The sequence below is a fragment of the Pelobates fuscus genome, chromosome 6 (genome assembly GCF_036172605.1).
Source record: "Pelobates fuscus isolate aPelFus1 chromosome 6, aPelFus1.pri, whole genome shotgun sequence".
NCBI lineage: Eukaryota > Metazoa > Chordata > Amphibia > Anura > Pelobatidae > Pelobates > Pelobates fuscus.
The window spans coordinates 305,164,406-305,191,945 of NC_086322.1; the positions used below are offsets into that span (position 1 = coordinate 305,164,406).

The 27,540-nt window shown below is 40.8% G+C and overlaps 1 protein-coding gene across 3 annotated transcripts; it reads left to right on the plus strand.

Annotated features, from left to right (window-relative positions):
* The first annotated feature begins 13 nt into the window (after positions 1–13).
* Positions 14–27,095, plus strand: BCAS4 (breast carcinoma amplified sequence 4). Of its 3 annotated transcripts, none has more exons than XM_063425680.1 (6): positions 14–312; positions 376–873; positions 3,521–3,592; positions 12,162–12,263; positions 12,382–12,516; positions 25,789–27,095. In XM_063425680.1, the coding sequence occupies exons 1-6, from the start codon at positions 31–33 to the stop codon at positions 25,870–25,872; spliced, it is 1,173 nt and encodes a 390-aa protein (XP_063281750.1). In that variant the 5' UTR covers positions 14–30; the 3' UTR covers positions 25,873–27,095. The 3 variants fall into 3 exon arrangements, with proteins under 3 accessions (XP_063281750.1, XP_063281751.1, XP_063281749.1); XM_063425681.1 differs by having other exon boundaries at positions 14–196; positions 359–873; XM_063425679.1 differs by having other exon boundaries at positions 14–873.
* Positions 27,096–27,540: the final 445 nt, after the last annotated feature.

The window sequence follows — 27,540 nt, forward strand, 5'->3', positions numbered from 1 at the left end:
TCAGTGCATTGAAGGGAGCTGCAGCCAGTGATGAGTGAGCGGCTCTGGGCCCCTGAGAGCAGCAACCGGAGGTCCCCAGGACCCGGCGGCCACATGGGGGAGAGAGCCGGGGCTGTGAGCAGGGATGAGGCCGGGGGAGAGACAGCAGAAATCCAGCAAGACCAGCATGGAGGGAGTGGGAGGAAACTGCAGGGAGGTATTGGGGTGCAGGAGCTGCAGGGAGGATTAGGGGTGCAGAAGCTGCAGGAAAGTATTGGGGTACAGGAGCTTCAGAGAGGATTAGGGGTGCAGGAGCTGCAGGGAGGTATTGGGGTGCAGGAGCTGCAGGGATGTATTGGGGTGCAGAAGCTGCAGGGAGGTGTTGGGGTGCAGGAGCTGCAGGGAGGTATTGGGGTGCTGGAGATGCAGGCAGGTATAGGGTTGAAGGAGCTGCATGCAGGTATTGGGGTGCAGGAGCTGCAGGGAGGTGTTGGGGTGCAGGAGCTGCAGGGAGGTATAGGGTTGCGTGAGCTGCAAGCAGGTATTGGGGTGCAGGAGCTGCAGGGAGGTGTTGGGGTGCAGGAGCTGCTGGGAGGTATTGGGGTGCAGGAGCTGCTGGGAGGGAGAGAGCATCATCTAGAAGTTGCAGATGTTCTGGAGCAGCAGACAGAGAGAGAGATGATAGGAAGGAAATCACTGGAAGATCAGATAGAATCAGAGAATCTGCAGGAAACCCCAGGAACTCGGTGCATGGAGCAGCTGGGCAGCCAGACACCACCTGGGTATAATATTACATTGCTGCTCCAGCAAGGCATGGACAGAGTGCAGGGGCTGAGTGCAGTACCTGGCAGTCAGCACCATGCCCAGCTTCTCACAGCTTACTCCAGTACTGAGGTACGTGACCAATCCCAGCTCCAACATTGTCCAAAGCGCTGTACAAACTATAAACTGCATAGCACACACGTGATTGGCATCATTTTTCCAGGTCTTTATCTGCTGCAGAACCTCTTGGTGTCTGGAAGCATTATATTTTATAATCCTGGAAGACCATGCGGAGTGATGATCGCCTTCTCAAATAGGTTCTGCAGAAGCAGAGATCTTTGTCTCCCAAACGTGGTTCTAAGACGTGTATTAAGTCCCGTCTAACACAGTAAGATGAGAAGGTAACAATGAACCCATCGACATAAGATGCCACTAACTCATTGTGCCCTGTGAGACGGCTTGGGATGCAAGGTGGCAAAGAATTATGGGAAATGTAGTCTTAGACCAGCTAGAGGACTACGGTTGGGGACCCCAATTCTATACGGAGCTCTGAGGTTGGCCGAATGCTGCTCTGGGTCGATATAAAAGTTTAAGAACTAATTACAAACCAGACACAGTGATGATGGTTTATATAAAGTCTCCCTGATAGAGAAAGGTCCGTGGCAACCAATAGAATGATCTGGCTGATTGCGCCACGTGTGAAACTTTACTTTTCTGTGATAAATCTTCTCTTTGTAAGCGTTTATTTTACAGATTCCCTTATTATTACCGAATGTGATCTGTTATCAGCTTTAAATAATGCATGCGCGTTTGTATGGAAATCTTAATGATAGCCAATGTTGCATTGCATTGTGGGCCACGCGTTAGTCCAACCATTGGCTCTTCTTCACCATGACTATATCACCGTATCGGATGGTTATCTTCAGCTATACGCAGTGGTGTATCTTGGATTAGTGCTGCCCTAGACACGACTAAATTCAGGCAACCCCCTAATCTGAATTTGACTCACCACTTCGTGTCAAGGCCACTTTTTTGACTGACAGAAGCAAGCCCTCATTGACACATGCCCTGACATACACTCACTGACAGACACACAGTCATTGGTCTACACACTGTTTGAACAACCCACACTTTCACTGACAGGCACACACACACTGACATACACACACTCTCAGATACACATACAATGACATACACTCAGTAAAAGACACACACTGACACAAACATCCTCGCTGATTTGACTCACTCTAATAGGCACAGAGTGAATAGAGGATTTAACACATTTTGCTATTTTGGCCTTAAAAGGGATCGCTTTCTTCTTGTCAGTTTGTGTCTTTTAGTGAATAACCCTTCAAACATTCAATAAATGAAAATATATCGTATTCCTGGTTTTACTGATTAATGAACGTACACAGCCCCCAAAGTACCGGCACGGAGGGGATATTGGAAAATAATCTGTAAATAAAAAGGAAATTCAATCTATTCTATTTATTTTTATTTAATAATATTTTTTTAAACGTATTGGGATTTTCTCTAAATCACACTGAGAATATTTTTGCACACACTCCCAGAGTAAACTAAATTGGTGACTGGAAATTAGATTCATTTAGATGGAATTAAAAATCTATTGTAAACAAATATGTGAAGAAGATCTGACCGCATCCCATGTCTGCTGCCTAAATATTAGAGTGAAGGCCACGATTAGGAAGGCTGTTTAGATTTGCTTTATTCTCCGGTGCACATCATAAGCAATTTCTTTTTATTTTTTATAAAAGCACTTGACCTAGATTGTCACATTGACAAGGCAGACAGAATCTGTGTTGCACTTTTGATCCACACATTAGCTTGCAAACAGTATTTCTGGTGTGCTCGGGTATTGAGGAGACAATGTATCAATATATCGGCCTCAGATATTAACAGACCTGACGTTATAATTCAGAATCCAAAAGATGCCCAATCGGACATGTGAGCCCCACTGTGGGCACGTGATACCCATGACCTAAGCTTATGGAATAGCAATAAAATGAGACTTGTTCAGCCTAGATATTGGGCACAGGGGCAGTTTGAGTTCATCCAAATCTAGAGATGGTGTTCGATAAGATATTATCAGAGCTGAATGTTGACACATCGGTGGATAATTCCCTTTAACGGCCTGTTTCATTGACAATCAGTGTCCAGCACCCCAGCGTTATAAACCCGTAATGTGTAAAACTCAAACAGCGCCATTATTTCACAAATTTAGTTCCAATGCATTTCACTTGAGACTGAGAACTCCTGCTATTGGTAACTAAATCAGAACTGAGCCAAATGGTCATTTTAAGCTCCTAGACGTAGCTAAACAATGACTCTCCAGACATAGGGGTTCATCAAGTTGCTGTTAAAGGCAAAGGCTGAGCAAGTGTCTCGTAAAGTTGACATTAGTTCACTATTTGTGAATCCTATTTCATCAATTTTAAAGCCATTCTTACACTGATTTGAATAAACTGCAGTGTTTTACTTGGCCGTTCTTAAAATGAGCCGGGTTTTAGCAGACACAGCCCCCGTAGCTTAATACTGCGGCGTTATGGATGTACCCTGAATTGCAAGTTCTTGCGTTCCCTTACGTTTGTTCTATTTGTTGTGCCTTCTTGTCACGGCTCTCAGTGCTATACAGCACCCTATACACAGCGCAGACTAATGCCCAAGCACTAAATCATAGTAAATAAATCCTGCTCAGTGACATCATGAGACCTATGATTAATGTTTATATCTGTCTGATACATTGTGTGACCTTCGGCAGGTGCAACATTTGGAGAATTCCATCGAAGAGATGCTGATTAGACTGGACGAATTCTGTGCCATGATGGACATTGTAAGCATTTTATTTTTTAATTTATTCTAATTTTGACCAGAATTAGCAGACATGTAGAGATATCCTCACCTCGTAGAGCAAAGATTATTAGACATGTAGAGATATCCTCACCTCGTAGAGCAAAGATTATTAGATGCAATGATACACAGCAGCCAGAGGATTAGACCTTACATTTCCAACGCTCCATTGTATCTGAACACATTGTCTGTAGCAGTGATTATTGTCTCCACACACATTGTCTGTAGCAGCGATTATTGTATCTACACACATTGTCTGTAGCAGTGATTATTGTATCTACACACATTGTCTGTAGCAGTGATTATTGTATCTACACACATTGTCTGTAGCAGTGATTATTGTATCTGAACACATTGTCTGTAGCAGTGATTATTGTATCTGAACACATTGTCTGTAGCAGTGATTATTGTATCTACACACATTGTCTGTAGCAGTGATTATTGTATCTACACACATTGTCTGTAGCAGTGATTATTGTATCTGAACACATTGTCTGTAGCAGTGATTATTGTATCTACACACATTGTCTGTAGCAGTGATTATTGTATCTACACACATTGTCTGTAGCAGTGATTATTGTATCTGAACACATTGTCTGTAGCAGTGATTATTGTATCTACACACATTGTCTGTAGCAGTGATTATTGTATCTACACACATTGTCTGTAGCAGTGATTATTGTATCTACACACATTGTCTGTAGCAGTGATTATTGTATCTACACACATTGTCTGTAGCAGTGATTATTGTATCTACACACATTGTCTGTAGCAGTGATTATTGTATCTACACACATTGTCTGTAGCAGTGATTATTGTCTCCACACACATTGTCTGTAGCAGTGATTATTGTCTCCACACACATTGTCTGTAGCAGTGATTATTGTATCTACACACATTGTCTGTAGCAGTGATTATTGTCTCCACACACATTGTCTGTAGTAGTGATTATTGTATCTACACACATTGTCTGTAGCAGTGATTATTGTCTCCACACACATTGTCTGTAGCAGTGATTATTGTCTCCACACACATTGTCTGTAGCAGTGATTATTGTCTCCACACACATTGTCTGTAGCAGTGATTATTGTATCTACACACATTGTCTGTAGCAGTGATTATTGTCTCCACACACATTGTCTGTAGCAGTGATTATTGTCTCCACACACATTGTCTGTAGCAGTGATTATTGTCTCCACACACATTGTCTGTAGCAGTGATTATTGTATCTACACACATTGTCTGTAGCAGTGATTATTGTCTCCACACACATTGTCTGTAGCAGTGATTATTGTATCTACACACATTGTCTGTAGCAGTGATTATTGTATCTACACACATTGTCTGTAGCAGTGATTATTGTCTCCACACACATTGTCTGTAGCAGTGATTATTGTATCTACACACATTGTCTGTAGCAGTGATTATTGTCTCCACACACATTGTCTGTAGCAGTGATTATTGTCTCCACACACATTGTCTGTAGCAGTGATTATTGTCTCCACACACATTGTCTGTAGCAGTGATTATTGTCTCCACACACATTGTCTGTAGCAGTGATTATTGTCTCCACACACATTGTCTGTAGCAGTGATTATTGTATCTACACACATTGTCTGTAGCAGTGATTATTGTCTCCACACACATTGTCTGTAGCAGTGATTATTGTCTCCACACACATTGTCTGTAGCAGTGATTATTGTATCTACACACATTGTCTGTAGCAGTGATTATTGTCTCCACACACATTGTCTGTAGCAGTGATTATTGTATCTACACACATTGTCTGTAGCAGTGATTATTGTCTCCACACACATTGTCTGTAGCAGTGATTATTGTATCTGAACACATTGTCTGTAGCAGTGATTATTGTCTCCACACACATTGTCTGTAGCAGTGATTATTGTCTCCACACACATTGTCTGTAGCAGTGATTATTGTATCTACACACATTGTCTGTAGCAGTGATTATTGTCTCCACACACATTGTCTGTAGCAGTGATTATTGTCTCCACACACATTGTCTGTAGCAGTGATTATTGTCTCCACACACATTGTCTGTAGCAGTGATTATTGTCTCCACACACATTGTCTGTAGCAGTGATTATTGTATCTACACACATTGTCTGTAGCAGTGATTATTGTCTCCACACACATTGTCTGTAGCAGTGATTATTGTCTCCACACACATTGTCTGTAGCAGTGATTATTGTATCTACACACATTGTCTGTAGCAGTGATTATTGTCTCCACACACATTGTCTGTAGCAGTGATTATTGTATCTACACACATTGTCTGTAGCAGTGATTATTGTCTCCACACACATTGTCTGTAGCAGTGATTATTGTATCTACACACATTGTCTGTAGCAGTGATTATTGTATCTACACACATTGTCTGTAGCAGTGATTATTGTCTCCACACACATTGTCTACTGCTGTGCTATAGAGCTGATTAAAATGTAACTGGCAAATGATAAAAAACAGTTGTATATTCCATTAGTCTACGACCGCTGAGAGCCAAACTATGATACATTAGGCCCAAGTGCCACCATTTGGACACCCACACTGTTCAATGATGCAATGTGCTGTACGTTGCATGGCCAGTAGGCGTAAATCAAACAATCTGGCAGGGCAGCCATCTTAGAAGCAGTAAATCTACCTCTCGAGATGGCTATGTAGTTGCACAGAGCAGTTATGTGAGCCACTAGGTGGCAGTAATGTGCATTAACTGGTTTACGCACAGCCTTCGCTTGATACATTACAGTTAACCTGTTCACGGCCGAGGTTTAATTCAGAGCTTGGTCGAGCAGGCCGGCTCGTCCTGTATTAACCCTTTCATACACTTGCCTTGACTGAAATAGGGATTTAATGGAAAACCACTGGTACCATGGTTTATCTCCTAAAAAAAAAAAAAAAGTGTTCTGTTTTTTTATTTTATATCTAAAAGTAAATATTGTTTCTTTTTAGTAACATCATCCATGAGGTTTTCTATTGTTTCTTATAACATGACGTCATAGGAAGACATTGTGACCTTGAACAAACTGGCGACAAGAAAAAAAAAATTGAGCTAATTGTGTGCAAAATGTGTATATTTATGCGTAAGGTTGAAGCGCATTCTCCGGACTCACCTAGCGGTAGATGTTTGTTCTCAATGTAGATCTTAGATATTGAGTAGACTGGGTCCGGTAAGAATGGCTAGCGATGTATAATTTAATGTTACAGAAATAGAGCATTAGAATAGATTAGTTATTCACTAAACTGCGAAACGGATTGACCTGACAGCTAACTTGCAAAATGTCGGATGACTTGGCCCAAGTTGATTAAAATCCTCGCTTTGGATAATCTGTTGCTATCAGCTAGACCGAAGATTTGTAAAGCCATTTCTCCTGAATTCCTGTTTAATGTCCACACTAATAGATAGTAATACCATGTCAATTAAAGGTTATTTATTAGTGCTAAATATTGAGAAACAAGTGACAGAAACTCCAACATAGTTAACCCCTTAAGGACACATGACTCCCTTTTATTCCAGAAGTTTGGTCCTTAAGGGGTTAAATAATTAAATATTTGTAAAAACATATTTTAAAGAGGTAAATACAAATCAGTTACTGCTCTCAGTGTTAGGGGCTTATAATGCCCTTGGGAGTCCTGTTTTTAAGAAAAACAGCCTCATCTTAGGATCCATATCCCTCTGTCCCTCCATATCGTTGGTTGTATTTGTGTTATACATTCAGAAACACCAATTTAAAATGTAATCCTATTCTTAATTACTTTATCAGTGAAATACTGCAATTATGTCTCCTAAAATGTGCTGGAAATGCCTTGTCCTTGACTGTCCCCTCACTTTTACACCCCTGAACTGACGCCCCTTGGTAACCTCTAATGCAGTCATTTTTTGTCAGTGACCCAAATAAGAACTTGGTATCACCTTGACGACCCATTCTTGACTTGTAATATTTTATATAACAGAATTAACCTCTGCAAACAAGCTAATTATATTCTCGTTAATGTTAGAGGGGTCTCCATTGACCTTACATGTGGACAGTTAACTGGAACGTCATCCGTATGTTGATCTGCTCTGTCTGTTTGGGACCCAATGACGACCCCTTACCCAGCGTTTAACGCCCATTGACCTAACACGTCAGGAAACAGCCTTTTACTACAATCTTGCTTGTGTAATTTAAAATTAGAATTGATGGGAATTCAAATTTAAGGCCAAACTAGTCAAATGTAGTGCATAGCGGACATGAAGAATTGTTTGAGTTCGGTTACGTTGGCCTTAAATGTGAAATTCACTTTGAATTCCTGACATGTCTCACGTTAGTAAATAACCTTGTTAATCGTGTTGTTGGAGTCTTGTCTTTAACAGAAAATATTGATAGATTCCATTCTCTGGAGGGAGGTCGGGGCTGTTTATAACTTGTCGCGAGGGGTCGGTCTATTTTCTGTCTATTTATCTGAATCTTTACTCGCCATTGGTTTTAACCTAGAAAAAAATAGAGGAAATAACGTAAACAGTCGTAGTTGTTGTACATCTTGCTATGGTAGACCGGTTGCTGGAAGATTTTGCCTTTGTTTTCTGTTTTAAGTATTTTTACAAGGTGTGAGATTGGTTTGGTTGTCAGAGCAGCCATTTTGATTTACTGCCTTTCTGTGAATCCCACGTACTGATAGACAGTCCATAAAATGGCCGCCTGCTATTAGGAAATATTAATCTAATGCCAGCAGAAAATGTAATATATTGCGCTGATATATATAAAGCAGTGCAATATATTCCATTTTCTGCTGCTTTTCTGCCGTGCTCTGTGCTGGCATGCGTTGCGATGTGGCGTGCCTTGCATCATGTGAAGAGTTAATACAGCACGGTGATGGTTGATTGTTGGCATTTCCTCTAGAATCTGAATTCTGTTCGAGACAGCTAGTAATTAGCAATTAGCATTGCTACCTGCCCCAGGAGAGACCTACATTTCGCTGTGCTCAAATTGGCTTTTTATAATTCCAGTCTGCGTGCTACAATTGTATCTTTACACCTCTACTAGAGAAAAATTAGTTTAATTAACGAACTTCGCGTTCCAATCGTTTAATAGAGCCCGTTTTTATTCAAACATCCCCCTGGAAACGGATAAAGAGGGCACTGGGTAAGGCAGTAGATGGAAGTGGCTGCCATTTTGATGAAACTTTCTCTCCATTTTTCTCTTCCTTTACTTAGGAAATGGAGGACACACTTCCCAGTGGTGTGTAATAATTTTACTGGCCAGAGGTGGTGCTGTTTCACAGTCATTATCGTAGTGGTGGTGTTCAGTATTTTTGCTGAGTTCACTACTGGCCTGATTTATTGCATTTTTTTGACTTAATGAATTGCCCATGCACACGTTTTCCTACCACCAAAACGATGTCCCCTTTCCAGGATAGCCTAATCCCTCCATCCCATGGACATTGCATCCATCATATTGTGCATGCCATCTGTCATTAATTGATGCCACTAGGCCGGTCTAAATGCTGCAGATTTTCCTTTTGCAATTCATATCACACTTAGCCGTGGCTGTGAAGTCTTTTTTTTTAACCCAATGATTGACGGAGGATTGTGCAACAGCAAAGATTGACAAGATTATACATTATCGGTGCTGCGGAAGGCTACTCCCAGCACTCTCAGATATTTTACGTTGAGCCTAGTAATGAATGCTATTTCTCTCAATCAAAGACCTCTACAACCACACCCAAGGTGTCACGACCCGCGGTCATATTCAGATAACAAAAAAACACAGAAAATACCCAAAACCAGCTCGTTAAGTTTTGTCTTTGCTGAGATTAAGGCAGTATCGCGGAGAGCAATTATTTCACCATTTCTATGTCAAGAAATTGTTCATCAGACTTTTTTTTTTCTCACCAGTAAATCTCCCCATAGTTAATTGGGTTGAAACGCAGGGTAATATAAAACAAAACTATATGGTATAATTATAAAGAAACGGTCTCCCTTAGTTACTAGAAAGTGCTAACATTAGTTATTTTGAATTGGGCTCGGAGGAAGGTCCGCTTCAGAGTAATAAATTAAAGTTTGGGGTAGGCCGTTCCAAATGTGACCGTGTTAAAGGTGTCCGAACTCATTATTGTACTGCGAGGACGGTGCATGCAACCTTCTGATTTTAAACAATAACCGTGTACTCTTCGACTCATCTTAACATAATCATTAATGTGGGTTAAAACAGATATTCTAAATTCATATTAAAATAGATATTCTGAAGTTTTTTGTTATTTTGGGAAAGCTGTAACTTTAATTACATCTATTTCTGTAGAACAAAAATGTGGATGTTAAAAAAAACAACAAAAAACTTTTTTAAAATCTAGTTGTTTTATTTTATATTGACAATGAGGTTTATTTGTGAGACCCAAAAATTTAAGTGAATTAAAATATTTCGAGCTAAAAATAGTTGATCTGGAAAAATAGCAGAATTAGACTCTTTTCCGAATATGGTTCTTATGACATAAAATTCCTTTTTGTGCAATAGTTTTATATTCCTCATTGATACACGTTTGGCTGTTTGTATTGATATATTTATCAAATGGAATATGAGACCTTAACAAACACATGTTTTTGTTGGAGTAGCCTCTCTCTAAAACCCCCTGTCCTGCCTTAACACGTTGCTTTCATTTCTGGGGACGATATTGGCTATTGTGTATCTTCACTGCTTGGCCTGAAATAGTGAGGCTAGGAACATGCTGAACGAGATGGCACCAACGTGCCTGTATGTCGGGGAAAACGGAGGAGAATCTGACACGGTTATCTTATTCAGTGTCTGAGTAAAGCTTGTATAGAGCAATGAATGTATTTTGTACATTAGGAGAGATATTGTGGGTATTTTGTGATGTATCATGGCGTCTCTTGATGATGTCTCGTGTGAGATGCTTTATCTGATGTCATATGTGAGCGTCTTAATGACGTACTGATTGAGAGTCTATTTAGAATGTAATGGGAGAGAGATCTTGTGGGCGAGGTATCATGGTGTCATACCATGATGGTTTATGATATAATGTATACAAAGTACCATGAGGCCTTATTTTATAATGTGTGCAGAAAAAAATTACTTAATACAGCTTATTGCCCTATGAGAATTTTCTTGTTTTTGTTATTTATTGGACCTTATGATGTAACGTGTGAGAGGTACTGTGATGTGTTGATGATGTAATGTGGGAGAGGTTCCATGGTGTGTTGTGATGTCATTTGTGACAGTTACAGTTTGACGATGTAATGTGTGAGAGGTACTGTGATGTGTTGTGATGTAATGTGTGAGAGATACTGTGATGTGATGTGTTGTGATGTAATGTGTGAGAGATACGGTGATGTGTTGTGATGTCATTTGTGACCGTTACAGTTTGCTGATGATGTAATGTGTGAGAGATACTGTGATGTGTTGTGATGTAATGTGTGAGAGATACTGTGATGTAATGTGTGACCGTTACAGTTTGCTGAATATGTAATGTGTGAGAGGTTCCATGGTGTGTTGTGATGTCATTTGTGACAGTTACAGTTTGACGATGTAATGTGTGAGAGATACTGTGATGTAATGTGTGACCGTTACAGTTTGCTGAATATGTAATGTGTGAGAGATACCGTGATGTGTTGTGATGTAATGTGTGAGAGATACCGTGATGAGTTGTGATGTCATTTGTGACCGTTACAGTTTGCTGATGATGTAATGTGTGAGAGATACTGTGATGTGTTGTGATGTAATGTGTGAGAGATACTGTGATGTAATGTGTGACCGTTACAGTTTGCTGAATATGTAATGTGTGAGAGGTTCCATGGTGTGTTGTGATGTCATTTGTGACAGTTACAGTTTGACGATGTAATGTGTGAGAGATACTGTGATGTAATGTGTGACCGTTACAGTTTGCTGAATATGTAATGTGTGAGAGGTTCCATGGTGTGTTGTGATGTCATTTGTGACAGTTACAGTTTGACGATGTAATGTGTGAGAGATACTGTGATGTAATGTGTGACCGTTACAGTTTGCTGAATATGTAATGTGTGAGAGATACCGTGATGTGTTGTGATGTAATGTGTGAGAGATACCGTGATGAGTTGTGATGTCATTTGTGACCGTTACAGTTTGCTGAAGATGTAATGTGTGAGAGATACTGTGATGTGTTGTGATGTCATTTGTGACAGTTACAGTTTGCGGATGATGTAATGTGTGAGAGATACTGTGATGTGTTGTGATGTCATTTGCGACCGTTACAATTTGCTGATGATGTCATGTGTGAGAGATATTGTGATGTGTTGTGATGTCATGTGTGAGAGATACTGTGATGTTTTGTGATTTGATTGTTAGAATTACCGCAGTGGCTGATGGTATAATGTGTGAGAGGTACAGGGATACCTTGTGAAATAATATGATTAAGGTACCATAATGACTGATGATGTCATTTTTTGCCCCAGTGATTGTTCTGGGGATATTTCACCACATTCATCGCTGACATCTACATATTTTATACCTTATCAGCTTTTTATGGATAAATATAAATAGATATTTTATTTTCCCCCCATTCAGATAAGAAAAGAAAGCTCTCAAATTCTTGAAGAAAAAATTCCAGCAATTAAACTTCGAGTGGAAGAAATGAACCGAATCTATTCCCGAGTCGATAAATTGGAGGTTTGTCGCCTCATCCATTCTTTTTTAATGTAGAGATCGGTAAGGGGGGGTGTGTGTCTATCAGATATATTCAGCCTCGATGTGCGATCAATAACTGTTCGATTTGTCTCTTCCTTAGGCGTTTGTTAAGATGGTCGGACATCATGTGACCTTTATGGAGGAGGAAGTGACGCAAGCTGAGAGCGAGAGTCTATCTTTTCCTCAAACCCTTAACAGGATCTTCCGAGGTGCCAGCGTTCCAACCTTCCTCAGAGTAAGTGCTCATTGTCTGCTACTGCGAAAGGCACCCATTAACGGCTGAAAATATTAAAGAATTTAGGTTACAATTTAATTACAGCTCGATCCAGTCATTTTATAATGTAGTATATAGACAATGTACTAAAAAAGGCAATTTCATCATTTTTAAATAATTATATAAAAAAGTAATGAATTCACGTTTGAAATTCCTAGATTTCGCCAGGAAGTGACTGAGCCAATGGTGAAGCCCATATCCCATAAACGGTACTTTTTTGGGACCTAAGGCTTTCTGGGTCTTGTAGTTGAGTTGTCAGCTTTGTTCTGTTGAAATCTAATGGGTGAACTGCAACTCCCAAAAACCTTAGGCATAGCTTCATGGGTAGTTTTGATGGGAAAAAAAAGCCCTGCATGGGACGGCCGGTATATTGGGCTTATAGAGCAAAATAAATGTATTATTTAAATATCAGCCCGGCACATGGTGGTCTTGCTCACACTATGCAGTATAGTGTCTAATCTGCGACAGGTGGTCTCTCTTACTTAGATTATTTAAACTGTACATCTGGGAGAGAAGCATCAGGGTGCAATCCAAAGCATTTTGTTTTACTGATATTTATTAAATCTCAGGGGATTTACTCCCTAAACGGGGAATTGTACATTTTCTGCTAAAACAGATGAAATAGGAAAATTCCCCAACTCTACTGGTCAAACATGTTCAGTTCCCCATTTAGTAAATAATCCCCCCCCCCCCCCCATACAGTTTATATCTGTTCCCTCTCGATGTTCATGTGCCGTTTGCAATCCTTTACTGGTTTAATGGACATTAGATGCATCGTTAGCGCTTGTATAATAATTAATCGCACGCAGTGGCTGCATTGTATCGACGCCTGCAGCTCCGTGTGAGTTAAGAGCAGAAGCCGGTTTCTTTAATGGGGTTTTAGGTCAGACTGGAGGTAATATAATTAGTATTGATACATTTAAACGATAATTGAAGATGAATAAAAGAGACGTTGTCGTTGCGTATCTCCTTTGGCACGCAGAGGGTTAAATGTGTGACAATGCCGTCTAGGTCATACATTAACAAATCCTGGACTGATTTATTTCAAATTGTTTAAGGGAATCTTTGTTTATAAATAAATATGATTTTTTAACAAAGTGGGCCTTCAGGGTCTTTCTCGACATTATCAGCTAAGAATAATCGTACAGGTTTCTTTACTGAAATGAGAATTGTTTAACTCAAAGGGAGTTTAAAATTGAAGGTCTGCTAGTTAACCTGCCGCGCAGGGGTTCCTGAGATTTAAACAATTGGTTAGTGGAACGTGTTCCTGATCTGGGAGGGTTTCGGCCTGCTGGAGCACAGTGTACAATTTTTACAGTTAACAGTTTTAGAAGCCTCGAGATAAATATTCTTCGTTAATTATAAACTTGAGACATCTCCTCGCTCTTTAAGACAGCCCTTACTGCGCCATGGGAGTAGGTCAAGAAGTGTCTAGGTGACGGAGAGGACCGGGGTAGTTATGCCACTATAGATATAGATATATATATGATATCATTTTAAATGTCTTTATAACACTAGAAATCATACAGGAAAACCAATCCAGAAGGAGGGTCAGAGAGGTCACCTTGCTCCAGGCTCGCCAGACCACTAGAAGCCTCTAGAGAGATCTAGACAGGGGGGTTGGGATGATCATGCAAACCGAACTTTGGGCAGATTTGCTTATGGGATTCAGCTGATCTTTCCAAAACACTACCCTGCCATGTCCTTACATGATATGGAAAAAAGCCTACCTGCTGGGGAGTGCCATTGGATGACTGATAGCACGGGGCGTTAAAGGGACACTAGAGACCCCTAAGGTACTTTAACTTGATTGTGTTGTTTATATGTGAAGAGTGAAGATCTCAATAGAAATTTACACTTTTAAAAATGAGCCTTGTTACACCCCCCTGGCTGTCAATCAGACACCCGGTCCTGTTACTTCCTGGTTGTTTAGCTCAGTGGAACTAAACTCAAGAGGCAGCAATGGCCCAGAGCATCTGCCTTGCAAAGACTTCTCATTGAGCTGCATTGGGAAGTCTGTGATTGGACAGCCACAGAAAGTCTGGGCAATACAGCGCATGTGCTGTTGCATGCTTAATGCTTTACCCGCTGAATATTTGGCCTTGCCTGACACTCAGCTGGTGCAGATTGATAACATTGATCCCCATGCTATAGCAATTCAGTTTGTTTGCTGAATATATATATTGTTATGGTGTATTGCTACATAATTAAGAGTGTTACCACATCGCTACAACCATAAATCACTTTATATTTAGACGTAGCCCAGGGATAGCCAAAAAGTATCCCCCAGCTGTAGAGCGCCCCTGACAAACTCTGCCGTTCTTTTCACCGGCAAAATTCTCTGGAACATGTTTATCCTCCATTTCAATTGCTTTTGTTTAATGCAACGTTCCGGATCTCCTAATGACGGACTGTAATGTCAGCTTGTTTACAATCTGCCCAAACTAAACCCCTCACGGGAGCGTTTCATGCAACCACTACTCCATCCCTTGTACGGCCATATCTGTTTTCTGTCAGTAGTGGATTTGTGTTTCTGCCGTGTCCGTTCTCCCTTTAAATGAGGTGCACTTCTATTAAACAGGAGTGCCTAGTGATTATGCTTCAGCAAATTTCACGCTCCCCCTGGCCCCCTCCCTTTTCAGATGAGGAGTGGGAAAGATTTGTCCTCCGAGCCTTTTAACGGCAGACTGTATCACGGCGTTCTTGCACTCTCTCTCTCCCACTGGGCACTGCCGTGGATGTATAAAATGAGACAGCATCTCGAGTCCTTGTGAACGCATTCCATGATACAAGAAACAGAATCACAGTCTGAGCTCGTACGTAGGTGCCGCCAATGTAGGTCAGAGCCGGGCACCTGCGAATACCATGATGCTTTGCTAGCCCAAGGCAAATGAGGGCACATAATAATGGGTCTCATTCCCTAAAGTGAGAAGTGTGGAGAATTGACAAGAGAAATGAAAGCTAAAGGGGCAGAGTAGTCGATGTGGGAATAAAAAATAACTAAGTGAGGGGGGTACCAATTGAGATAGAATGGTGTAAAAGTTGCAATTTCTTGTTGTTTCTCTGTAAAGTCCAGCAGTCCACATTTCCAAGGTGAGAGTCACTTCAAGCATTACTGCCACGTGTGAAACCCAAACGTGAACTAGCAACCACGGGTTGTGTTTTTTGGTCGGTTTGTAATTGACATTGCCTGATTCCATACACGAGGAGGGCGCATGCGCGTACTGCATATTGTACACTCCTCACTCCAGGTAGCCCTACAATAGTGTTTACTGAATTGAGGGAATGAGGAACTGCCACTTTTAGGGAAGTGATGAATCCATCGTAATGTCATTTGACCCGTTTTGTTACATTGATACCAACAGAAATGAAAACGATGGATTGCAGAAATATCTGTATAACTGATCAGTTTCTACTATAAACAGTTATAAGGAATGTATTGTTAACTAGGCTTATCGAGCTAAATATTTCTGAATTCCCGTACTTGTTGATCCAAAAAAGGAAAGAACCATTTATTTGTATCACCAGTTAGTTAGTTTTTGTTACATTTTTGCACTATCCAGTTTTTTCCATTTTTCTATATTTGTGGAGCCTCTCTGTGGGATAGTTTGCAGTTAGTATATTTACAGACCCCATTAAACCATCGTAGAATATTAAGGTTTGAAAACCCCAGTTCACATTCTGTGATTATTTCGATTTGTTAAATATTGCTTCCGGTGGGACCAGGTTTACCAAGATGTCTCTGTAGAAGTGTGCTATTTTTGGTGTGTTTTTATATCGCTGTGTATCAATCACTACAACCCTCTATATTTCTATGGAACATTATATCCTGGGCTGCATGTACAACTGTAGGCGTAGAATTCTCACAAGCCCCGAATCCAAAAATCCAGTTCTCTGTTGCTCGCTCCATGATTTGGAAGGAATACCTCTTTTTGAAAGTAAAAATAATACAATTAACTTGTAGCAAATTTAAAAGTAAAGCAATCATTTCTGGAAAGGTAAAAAAACCTGCCCATTTGTACAGAATAGGCGCCCTTATTAGACAAGTACCTGTACCTGTACCCAGCTGCTTATTTTATATATTACTCAATGCGGTCCTGATAATAGGTGCATATATTCCTATTAAAAGCAGAATTATGTTTAAACATCAACAAGGATCCCCCAAACCACACACTTCACGCCCGATGTGCGTCCGATAGGAGGATTTTTGCAGAATAAACAACCCTTTTGTTGAAAGAAATTGTAAACGAACAGTAAGTGCGTTTGAGATGCGAAGGGTCTCAGGAGATTGGATTTAATAACACAAACAAAATGGAAACCTTTATTTAAGGATTGATGAAGGGTTTTTAAAGATGAGATGTGATGATTTTACATTTTATTTTCCAGTTAGGTTATTTTAAGTTATCTGGGCCTAAAATGTTAAATTCACTGTGAATTCCTGACCATTCACACTATAGTGAATAATTCAGTGATAAAAGAGAGAAATAAATACATGTATCCATTATGATAGCACCCCATTCCCTAGGGGCCGCTAGCTCTGCCCCAAGTCCTGAGTTTCTCCAGACGCCAATAATGTAGCACTTCACAAGTCATTCTCCGGGGGTCACTAATGGCCCTCGATCACCTCTGACCTTCACAGACTGGTTTGAGGTCCACAGATACTCTGAATCACTGTTTAGATGGTGAGAAAGCTTAAATCTGTGTTTACAAATCCCATTATTAATTGGCCAAAACGCCTAAACAGTTTGGATAATAACGGGCATTAAAACCACCGAAAGGGCCGATAATTTCTGAGTTCTTATTACAGGTAGGAAACCGGGAAATACTAAGAGAATAAAATAATATTTTATACTATCGAAACCATTCTTACTCTTCTGTTCGACTTAGAACCATCCAAAAAAACAAAAAAAGCCCTTTGATTGAGATTGCTTAGCTGTCTATAACCCAACTTACTCCATCTGCCCCACAACCCCCCCCCCCCCAAAAGAAATCGGGGTGTATCCAGCAGTCATGAAATTGTGGAGAATTGACCCGGGGCATGGACAGCAAGTTTATTTCAGGCCAAAGTAATCGAGTGGACATTGTGGCTGAGTTGTAGAATTTTTCAATTTTTACCTATTTTGGTCCAACGTTTACAATTCCTTTGTCAGTTCTGTCCAACTCCCAGCTTGGTAAATAAACCCCATTGTGCGTAGAGAATAGGAGTTCACTCAGGAGTCAGTGGTAGTTTCCTGGGTAAGCTTTCAGAAGATTATGTCGTAGCTTGCTGCCTCCCAGGGATCGGCCGTCTGCAGTTGCTGTGTGCAGTTTTTTTTTTCCTGCAAAGTGTTCTGTGCAGTCACCCACTAGCAAGCACTCAGCCTGCATGAGCCTCCATTAAAACGGCAGCCTCACATCAGCCGCCCATCCCCCACGCACACTCCAGTACCACGATTCTGTGTGCAGACATATTGCCTTGGTGTCTGGATAGCTGCCTGCGAGGCTCCTGACTATAAACCATTCATTGCTCAGGAGCCCGGCTCTGAGAGGAGCTAGAGAGGCATTCATTTGTTTTACATTGTTTTAAGGGTTTTTTAGATTTAGTTTTTGACTGTTCCCTCCCCCAGTTTCATTTTTTGGGCCTTTTTTAAAAGACCCGAGTTGTGATCTTTAAAGTTAGACCCAAATTCAGAGAAATAATTTGACCGTCTGTCTATAATTTGCACGATCAGGCCCACGTTATTGGCAAAAGCGAGAGTATTTCACGTAAAACCGTAACATGACGCAATCAGTATGCTTTTTTTTACTCCGAAGAAATGATCTCTGTTTCAGGTCCATGCTGCGTTGGGATGGTTATACAGTGCTGGGATTTACAGGCCTAGAACAGCTGGACTGATTCACTTGGCCTAGAGCTGGGCAATGCCCGTTCTCGACTTTCATAATGGGTGCATTTTCTAGAAGTTATATGTTTTAGGTGATTGAGAAAGACAGTTTGGTTCTTGACTTATCAGGATTAACCGTCATTATAAGCAAACCCCAGCGCACTATCATTGTCATTGCTTAGTACTATGAATGAATTCAGGTAACCAGCCCAGGACTGCGGCTGTGGGTTCTGGGAGTGATTCTTCTTGGACAGCTTGAAAACAGCTCCACGTAAACTGGTATGGTGACCTCCACAGACTCTCACACTAAAGAGATATCTCGTAGTTACGAGGTAAAGATATTGTGCTTTTGGTTAATTGCCTCTTCCAGCTGCTGTATTCGGGTCACCCTGGTAACCGATGATCTAACACCTGATACCTGGGCTGGTCATCTTCCTCTGAGTATTCTACAGACAGCAGTTAATGTCTCTATCCCTTTAGTGTAAAATACACTGTGGTTTTCGGATAATTTATATTCTACAGATAGCAGTTGGTTTGGCTAACTGTTTGGATCAGTGGCAGCAGCCTGATACGCACTGCTTAGAGGAGGGTTCCAACCCTTACTCACTGAAAACAGACGGGCTGAATGGGGAGAGAATATTGATCTTAAAAATATAAAAAAGTAATGATTCACGGACACCCCCCCACCCCCCCTCCCCCCCCCGGAACCGGCAGCGATGCTCCTGCACCACACAACAGTTCCCCACTCTAGGTACAAAAAGTCCATGACTATTAGAATACTTAATGTGGCCAAACGAGTGCTCCCCCAATTCTGGAAACAAACCGTGACACCCCCGCTCTTGACCTGGTTTCGCCAAATGGAGGAACTCAGGACAATAGAGGAGCTGACCATGACGGCCAATAATACCACTATGACCTACATGAGCATATGGACGCACTGGATCCTAGAGACAGCAAAGGAGGGATTCCAACTAGAACTCAGAACCGACTCTGACGACTAACACAACACAGACAGACAGGACTCGGAACACACACTACAGATGACAGAAGATGACCGACAGATGACAGGAACAGAACCTCCCCCCCCCTTCCCTAACAACCTGAGTTATACCACTGCCCGATCCAACTCTACCGCACCCACCGCAACAAGGGATAGCCGTACGCCGAACGAAAACATCCATAGAACTACACGAACTCCCCCGATCTGTCGGGGATAACGTCCCCATGACACACCCAACGAACGAACGTAATAACCCCAGACGGGCCCGGACGCGACACGACTAAAGTCGCAACCACCCACTCAGCAAGGGGGAACCTCATGCCCACAACACCAACACATCCCTAAATAAACACATGATATACTACAGTAACGGTGGGGGATAAACACGAACTCAACAAGGGCAATACCACACAACTCAAGACAAAGGGCCCTATGAGAGGCCTGACAATCGAGGTCAGAAGAGAGGCTTACGAGCCCAGACGCACACACAGTACGAACCTCTAATACAATGAACGAACCGAATGATAGCGTGGGAACACCGACATACAAACAAAACTTATATAAGTTAGCTGGAACAAAGCGAACGCAGCGAGGTTCTTGAATAGACGAATGACACGGACAACGGTGCTCACCTCACAAATACTGACACAGTATAAAACGCTATCTAACCTGGACTAAAGACTGTTACTGTACATGTGGTTCATCCCGTTTATAACATATATAAAAACTTGTATTATATGTAGTACATAACGCCAGAGAATGAGGACCTGCGAGTCCGTCCACGATGTGGGCCTGCGAGCCCGACCTGATACTTTTTGCTATAACACATCTTGGAGACCTGCGAGTCTCATTGTTCCTTGATACTAACACAACGAATAAATAAAAATTATATTCACGCAAAAAAAAAAATGATTCATGCTAGTTCCACTTTCATGTAACATTGGCCCTAAAGAAAAACCTTACATACGACCGGGGGAGATATTCGCAGACGGTATTATTTAATCTCTAGAGATTCTAAAGGAAATTTGCAGTCAGTGTGTCTAGTAGGGGAAAAGCTACGAGACCGTAGTCTGCGTGAAGTGTAGGAATTCTGCAGAAACACTGCGAAATGGCGACTCGTTTCAGAGACTCGTTGGGACCCCATGCTCACGCTGTTTAACCCCTTAAGGACACATGACATGTGTCAAATATCATGATTCCCTTTTATTCCAGAAGTTTGGTCCTTAAGGGGTTAAAGGGATATTATGCCTTCAAACTCTGCATTCCAAGAACTCTGCTGTACAGGCTCGCCCAAACCTTCGCCAAAACAACGAAAATTTAATAGAGACGAGTTTACAAGAACCATGAAAATTTAACAAACCAGTAACTAGTTCTTTAATATTTTCTTTTGCAGAATGCAGCTGCCTTTAACCAGGTAACTATTTGTGAGCACGTCAGAATTGCCATGCAGTATCCTGGAAATGACGGACATTTTTATTCCTGATTTTTTTAATATTTTTTTTTATAGACAAACTTGACTGGAAGTGCTGTCTGGGATACAATGTATCCTGAGGCAATCAGTAGAACATTTCTAATGTCAGGGAGGGCAGAGGATTGAGGGCCGTGATTTGGAGAAGGTGACACAATGTGTGAGAGCTCTGCTGAGCAAGCAAAGTGCGCATGAATATATTCCATGTAATCCTGAAAAATCAATACAAACAAAAAAACTCTTTGCACGGGGATCGTGGATTTGTCTTGTACTTTATTTCTTAGATCACGGTTTGGGAGGGATTCTTTATTGACCTTCACAATAAAAGATAAGGTTTTTTGTTTTTTAGGCCCTTTGCCTCCATTATTTGGATTGTTCTATACATATAGCAATACTAATTATTTCTCTCTTTTTCATACCCCAGAGGAAAAATGTTTCAGTCAAGGGTATATTATAGGGTTTTGTAAAAAAACTAAGTTTGTATATATTTTGTGTGAGCTTTATTTATTACCAGCTGGAAGAGGTAAAGCCTTCTCACAATGAAGTTGTTAAAGAATGCTCAGGATGTGTATAAGGCTAACACAGTAAAGGAATTGAAGAATGCTCAGGATGTGTATAAGGTAACGCAGTAAAGGGATTGAAGAATGCTCAGGATGTGTATAAGGCTAATGCAGTAAAGGAATTGAAGAATGCTCAGGATGTGTATAAGGTAACGCAGTAAAGGAATTGAAGAATACTCAGGATGTGTATAAGGTAACGCAGTAAAGGAATTGAAGAATACTCAGCATGTGTATAAAGCTAACACAGTAAAGGAATTGAAGAATACTCAGGATGTGTATAAAGCTAACACAGTAAAGGAATTGAAGAATGCTGGGATGTGTATAAGGCTAACGCAGTAAAGGAATTGAAGAATGCTCAGGATGTGTATAAGGCTAACATAGTAAAGGAATTGAAGAATGCTCAGGGTGTGTATAAGGTAACGCAGTAAAGGAATTGAAGAATGCTCGGGATGTGTATAAGGTAACGCAGTAAAGGAATTGAAGAATGCTCAGAATGTGTATAAGGATAACACAGTAAAGGGATTGAAGAATGCTCAGGATGTGTATAAGGCTAACACAGTAAAGGAATTGAAGAATGCTCAGGATGTGTATAAGGCTAACACAGTAAAGGTATTGAAGAATGCTCGGGATGTGTATAAGGCTAACACAGTAAAGGTATTGAAGAATGCTCGGGATGTGTATAAGGCTAACACAGTAAAGGAATTGAAGAATGCTCAGGATGTGTATAAGGCTAACACAGTAAAGGAATTGAAGAATGCTCAGGATGTGTATAAGGCTAACACAGTAAAGGTATTGAAGAATGCTCGGGATGTGTATAGGGCTAACACAGCAAGGAATTGAAGAATGCTCGGGATCTGTATAAGGCTAACACAGTAAAGGAATTGAAGAATGCTCAGGATGTGTATAAGGCTAACACAGTAAAGGAATTGAAGAATGCTCGGGATGTGTATAAGGCTAACGCAGAAAAGGAATTGAAGAATGCTCAGGATGTGTATAAGGCTAAATATTTTTTAATAAAAATAGTATATATAATATGACATTACACACTGTCATATTATACTATAACATTTATAGAGTGTGTCATATCATATATACGAAAACATTTATACTCTATAAATGTTGTTTTATTATAAACAGTGTATATATAATATTACACATCTATAAATTTTATAATATATATAGAATATATATGACACTGTTATAGTATATATAATATTACGCATTTTATAAATGTTATCGTGTATATATAATATGACACACACTATCAATGGGTTTTATTATAGTGTATAAATAATATTAAACACTCGGGCTCCTGGAGGGGCCTGCTTGCCAGCCTCCTGCCTCAGGACTATGGGCCCTGCAATATACCTTGTCCAAGGTTAAAAGGCTCCGGTTATATGATTTATATACTTTTGTACTCCAGAAAGAGAGACTGACCGTTAGCCCTGATTCCCTGGAACTGTTTTGGGCATAGGACCATGTGCACGGTCGGTCAAAATTATGACTTCCATTACCCTATTTTGTGTGGGAGTGTCCTGGACCTGAGAGCCAATGTAATTATATGTATGTTTTACTGTAGTCTCCTCTCCAGAGGGGAATGCCCCTGGAATGTGTATCTGGAAACCCCTTGCCTAGGGAGTTGCATATAAGGCTGCATGTGGCTCCCATTAAGCCAGTTCCACTTTACCCTCAACATAGAGCCTCGTCTCATGTGTGGAGGGGACAGCTATATTCACTCTGGGGATTGCTATACTCATTACACTCCCTTGGATTATAACCACTTGGTTCTTTTAAGAGCCTGAGTGCATTTGAGTGGAAGACAGCAAGACCCCAACCAAGCTGTAACGCTGGCTGTGGGGTTTATGGTGGTTATGGTGTCTGGTGAAGTGCTTAGGAGTATTCGGAGGTACTAGGAAGCAGCGATTGGCCAGTCGGGGTGCCACAGTATATATAATATGACACACTATAAATGTTATAGTATATATAATATTACTTAATATTATGTTATTGTGTGAACTGTCCAATAACTGATTGCTAAAGGCTTTTGCTCAAAGAATAACTCTGTCTTATATCCGGGTTATTCACCAAAGATGTGAATTCCTGGGATTTAACGTTAAAAATTGTAAACCGAGGCGTTATTTTCAATGGATTTACATTTGTGAACCTAAAATGATGTTAACGGAGGCGTTTGTAAACCGAGGTCCCTCTGTTTAGGGCATATATGGGGGGTGCAGCTATATAAACACTACATTATTAGGAATATAGGTTTGTATTCTTAACACTTCCTTGTTCCTTGAATTCTGAATTTTAAGACACAGCTGGTTTACAGAATATTCTATTTTGGCCTCATTTTAAATGTAAAGCCCTTTTTTATAAAAACAAAAAAACTAAAGTAATACACTTTAGCAGCAGCATATTTTTTTTTTTAATAGGAATCGAGGATTGTGGGACCAAACAAGCTAACATGCAACATGAAGAGTTCGATCATTTTTTAACTTTAGTTATTTTGGGTTATACGGTTTGCTTGTCAGATCTCCCCAATTTATTGAATGACACCAGAAGACTATTCAGGGACATGTTACAGTTGAGTTAAAGCTGAACGGTGACTTGTTCACTGACTCCAGCAAATTCTATTGAGGAGCTTATGGATTGAATAGTACATTTGGTATTAAACAAGTAACCCAAACTGCTTCCAGGTCCAGGGCACCGGTCATTGCCCCATCCTGCTCCTGCGGAGTATGACACAGCTCTGTATATAATATGACACACTGTTTTTGGTAAAGGTATAACCCGTAGTTAAAGGATCACTATAATGTCAGTAAAACAAACTATTTTTCCTGACACTATAGCGACCTTAGGACCACCCCTTCCCTTGGTGCTGAAGGGGCTTACCTTAATCCAGAGCCGGGCTCCCTCGGCGCTGGTGACCTCTCCTCCCCCGCCGACGTCAGCTCCCGAGTGGAGCGGAATGCGCAGCAAGAGCCTCGCGCGCATTTAAACAGTCCATAGGAAAGCATTTCTCAATGCTTTCCTATGGACGTTCTGCATGCTGGATGCGAATTTCGCATCCAGCGTCGGGGAAGCGCCTCTAGCGGCTGTCAGGAAGACAGCCATTAGAAATTGGATTAACCCTGCAATGTAAACATAGCAGTTTCTCTGAAGCTATGTTTACATCTGAAGGGTTAAAACCTGGGGGACCTGGCACCCAGATCACTTCATTGAGCTGAAGTGGTCTAGGTGACTATAGTGTCCCTTTAACGTTTTGTGAGGTATTAATTAGTGTAAATATCTTCATTGTGACCATTCCATTTTGAATGACCATGAATACATTAATATAAATGGTTATATAAGAAAAGAACGCTTACACATATTTCAATATGTACGTATGAGTAACTAGACCTGCATTAAAGGGTCTGTCAAAGCACCATAACTATTTCATCAAAATGTCATGCTTTATTACCCGTGACCAATGTTCTGCACCACCGTTCCTCGCTGTCCCATTGACATCTTGTATTTGAAAAAACTCTATCAAAAGCACTTCCAGCCGCCGGGCAGAGTCAACGCCACCGCGCGTTAACTTAGAGTGGTCAGCTGACGCTCTCAGCCAATCAGTAGCTCCTAATTCATAAAAAGATACGTACCAAGGATTCCATTTCTGGTTAAGTCAGAAAATATACAGAAAAAGTTCATAGCAGTTTTTATTATTAATCAGTCCGTAACCCCTTAAAGGACACATGACATGTGTGACATGTCATGATTCCCTTTTATTTCAGAAGTTTGGTCCTTAAGGGGTTAAAGATTTCGTTCTCACTTGCTCATAAAACTGTGCTTTATTTTGAAATCTCCCTCCATGCTCAATTTTATCCCTGGAGTTGTCTTCTGAGTGCCTATCATACCAGTGACTTCGTACAAGGCAATAAACAGAATTTCCCTATCTGCCTTGTCTGAGGTTCAGGGAGCAATAACCAATGGTGGTCATTTAATAAACTCTGAACTTCCTCTAAATATCTTTTCCATTCAGATTTATTTCCCTACAAAGTAAGATTCTAGTGTGAAAAGTCAGGAATTGAATGGAAACTCACACTGATTTCTCAACAAATTCACACTTTCGAAAAAAAACGTGTTGGTCTGTGTGATATTTTGTTCAGAACTTCGTTGTTGCCCAGGAAACACATCAATATGTGATTTATTTAGTTCTGCTCCTTGGGCCGCAGTTTCTGTATGGTTTTTATACTTTGTAGAATGGTCTTGTTTTGTCTCCAGTCTGTCTGTAACCCGTCACGCGCATGTTACAGTAACTGGAATAACATTTACTTTATAACTTGTTTTTAATCTTTATTTTAGAAAACAACCTCCACAAAACAAAGATCTTACGAACTTCCAAAGCTGTACCGAACAGAAGAATATTTTCCTTTAAATCGTGTCTGACCGAAAAATCCAAATTGATTCCATTTAAGCACTTTTCATCTGACGTTCAAGGAGAGGGAACCCCAATAAACCTGGATTTAAGGAGTCTGAGTAACCATAGAAATGCCTCGCAGACTAGATGTATCTGTTACTAAACGTACCCTGTGTAATCGACCTATTGCGCGATTATATGATTGTCACTGGATGGAAGTGTAAATAGTAGAACGACAGCGTGATGGCCTGAAAGTGCGGATACTCGGTAAGGAATTCTGGAGAAATCGCTATTTGGTAAAACGTAACGAGTGGTATTTTTGCTCGGTCATTGAAGTCTATATTGTGTAGAAAGGGATTGTGCGTTGCAGACCTTGGTTCCTTTGGCAGAACGGTTTTGTTGTGTTTATGGGTAAGGTGCGATCTCATTCCCTTGTGGTTTAATAGTTGCCATCCAATGCTAGCATAGGTAAGGATTTAAAGGGGCAGCCAAGCAGTCTCATCCTGTCTTAGTAGAATCCGGTTTTGCGTCACTGCCAGCTCTCCAAGAGCAGTCTCTCATACAATGCCTGCCAAAGCAGTCAGCAGGAGGCCTCCTCTCGTATCACATGTGCTGTCTCTGGGGCCACAGGAAGCCAGCTAGAGTAGGGCTAAGGATGAACATATAACCTCTGCTGAATGCACGGCAGCTGGGTTCAGGATTAACCCTTTACCAGACCATGTCAGCGCTAGGGAGCAGCATTGTAAAATGAGATGTTTCCTAAGGGATGTCAGGGATCAGTAGCAGAAAGAAATGGACAAAAATAAAAAAAAACTATAGTTTGTTTCTTAAATTATAAAAATGTATGCGGATTGTTCCGTTAAACTATAGATCTATGCGGATTGACCCTTACATTTGGATTCTGTGAGTAAAATATCTCTTCGTCTCAAAGAGCCCTGCTATACATTGACACTATCTTAGGTCCTCGGGAAAGACTGGTACGTTATTCATTTTCGGTTGGGCACTGGTGGATCTGCTGTTGCAAGAAATAATGGTTACGGATACCTAATATTCGCTGTCTTTTTATTAATAGTTAGGACAGCTAAAATGTAGGCATGCACTTGGCATATTCTCACCATTTCTACCTGTCCCCCCATGGCTTGCAATTTTTTTTTCTTTTTTTTTATATTTAGTATAATTTCTGTTTATTTAGGCTAGTGCTTCTATTTATTTGTAACGATAAACCGGAAAAGCCAATGTGTTCTATAATATTGTACAGCACTACATAAATAATAAAACAAAGTTTCCCAAATGACTGATGTTGGTTTCCTGTTGTGCATTATAGGAAATGGACACAAACTGATGCTTGTGTAATCGTTGTGAATCACCCTCATCTAGAAGAATGTTAGAACTTGCCAGGTGTGGGATCCTTCATTTAAATGGTACGGCGATACAGCATTTGAAACGACCAATTACGTTTATTGGTTCCAGCCACTCTTAAACCTTACTGTTCTCAAAGGAACACTTCATTATCCCCAACAAACATGCATATCTTGTCTGCAGCCTTTGCAAGTCCTCCCCTTCTAACCCGCCCAGACTTTCTGTGGCTGTCCAATCACAGACTACCCAGTGCAGCTCAATGATAAGTCTTTACAAGGCAGGTGCTCTGGGCTATTGCTGCCTCTTGAGTTTAGCTCCACTGAGCTAAACAAACTAGG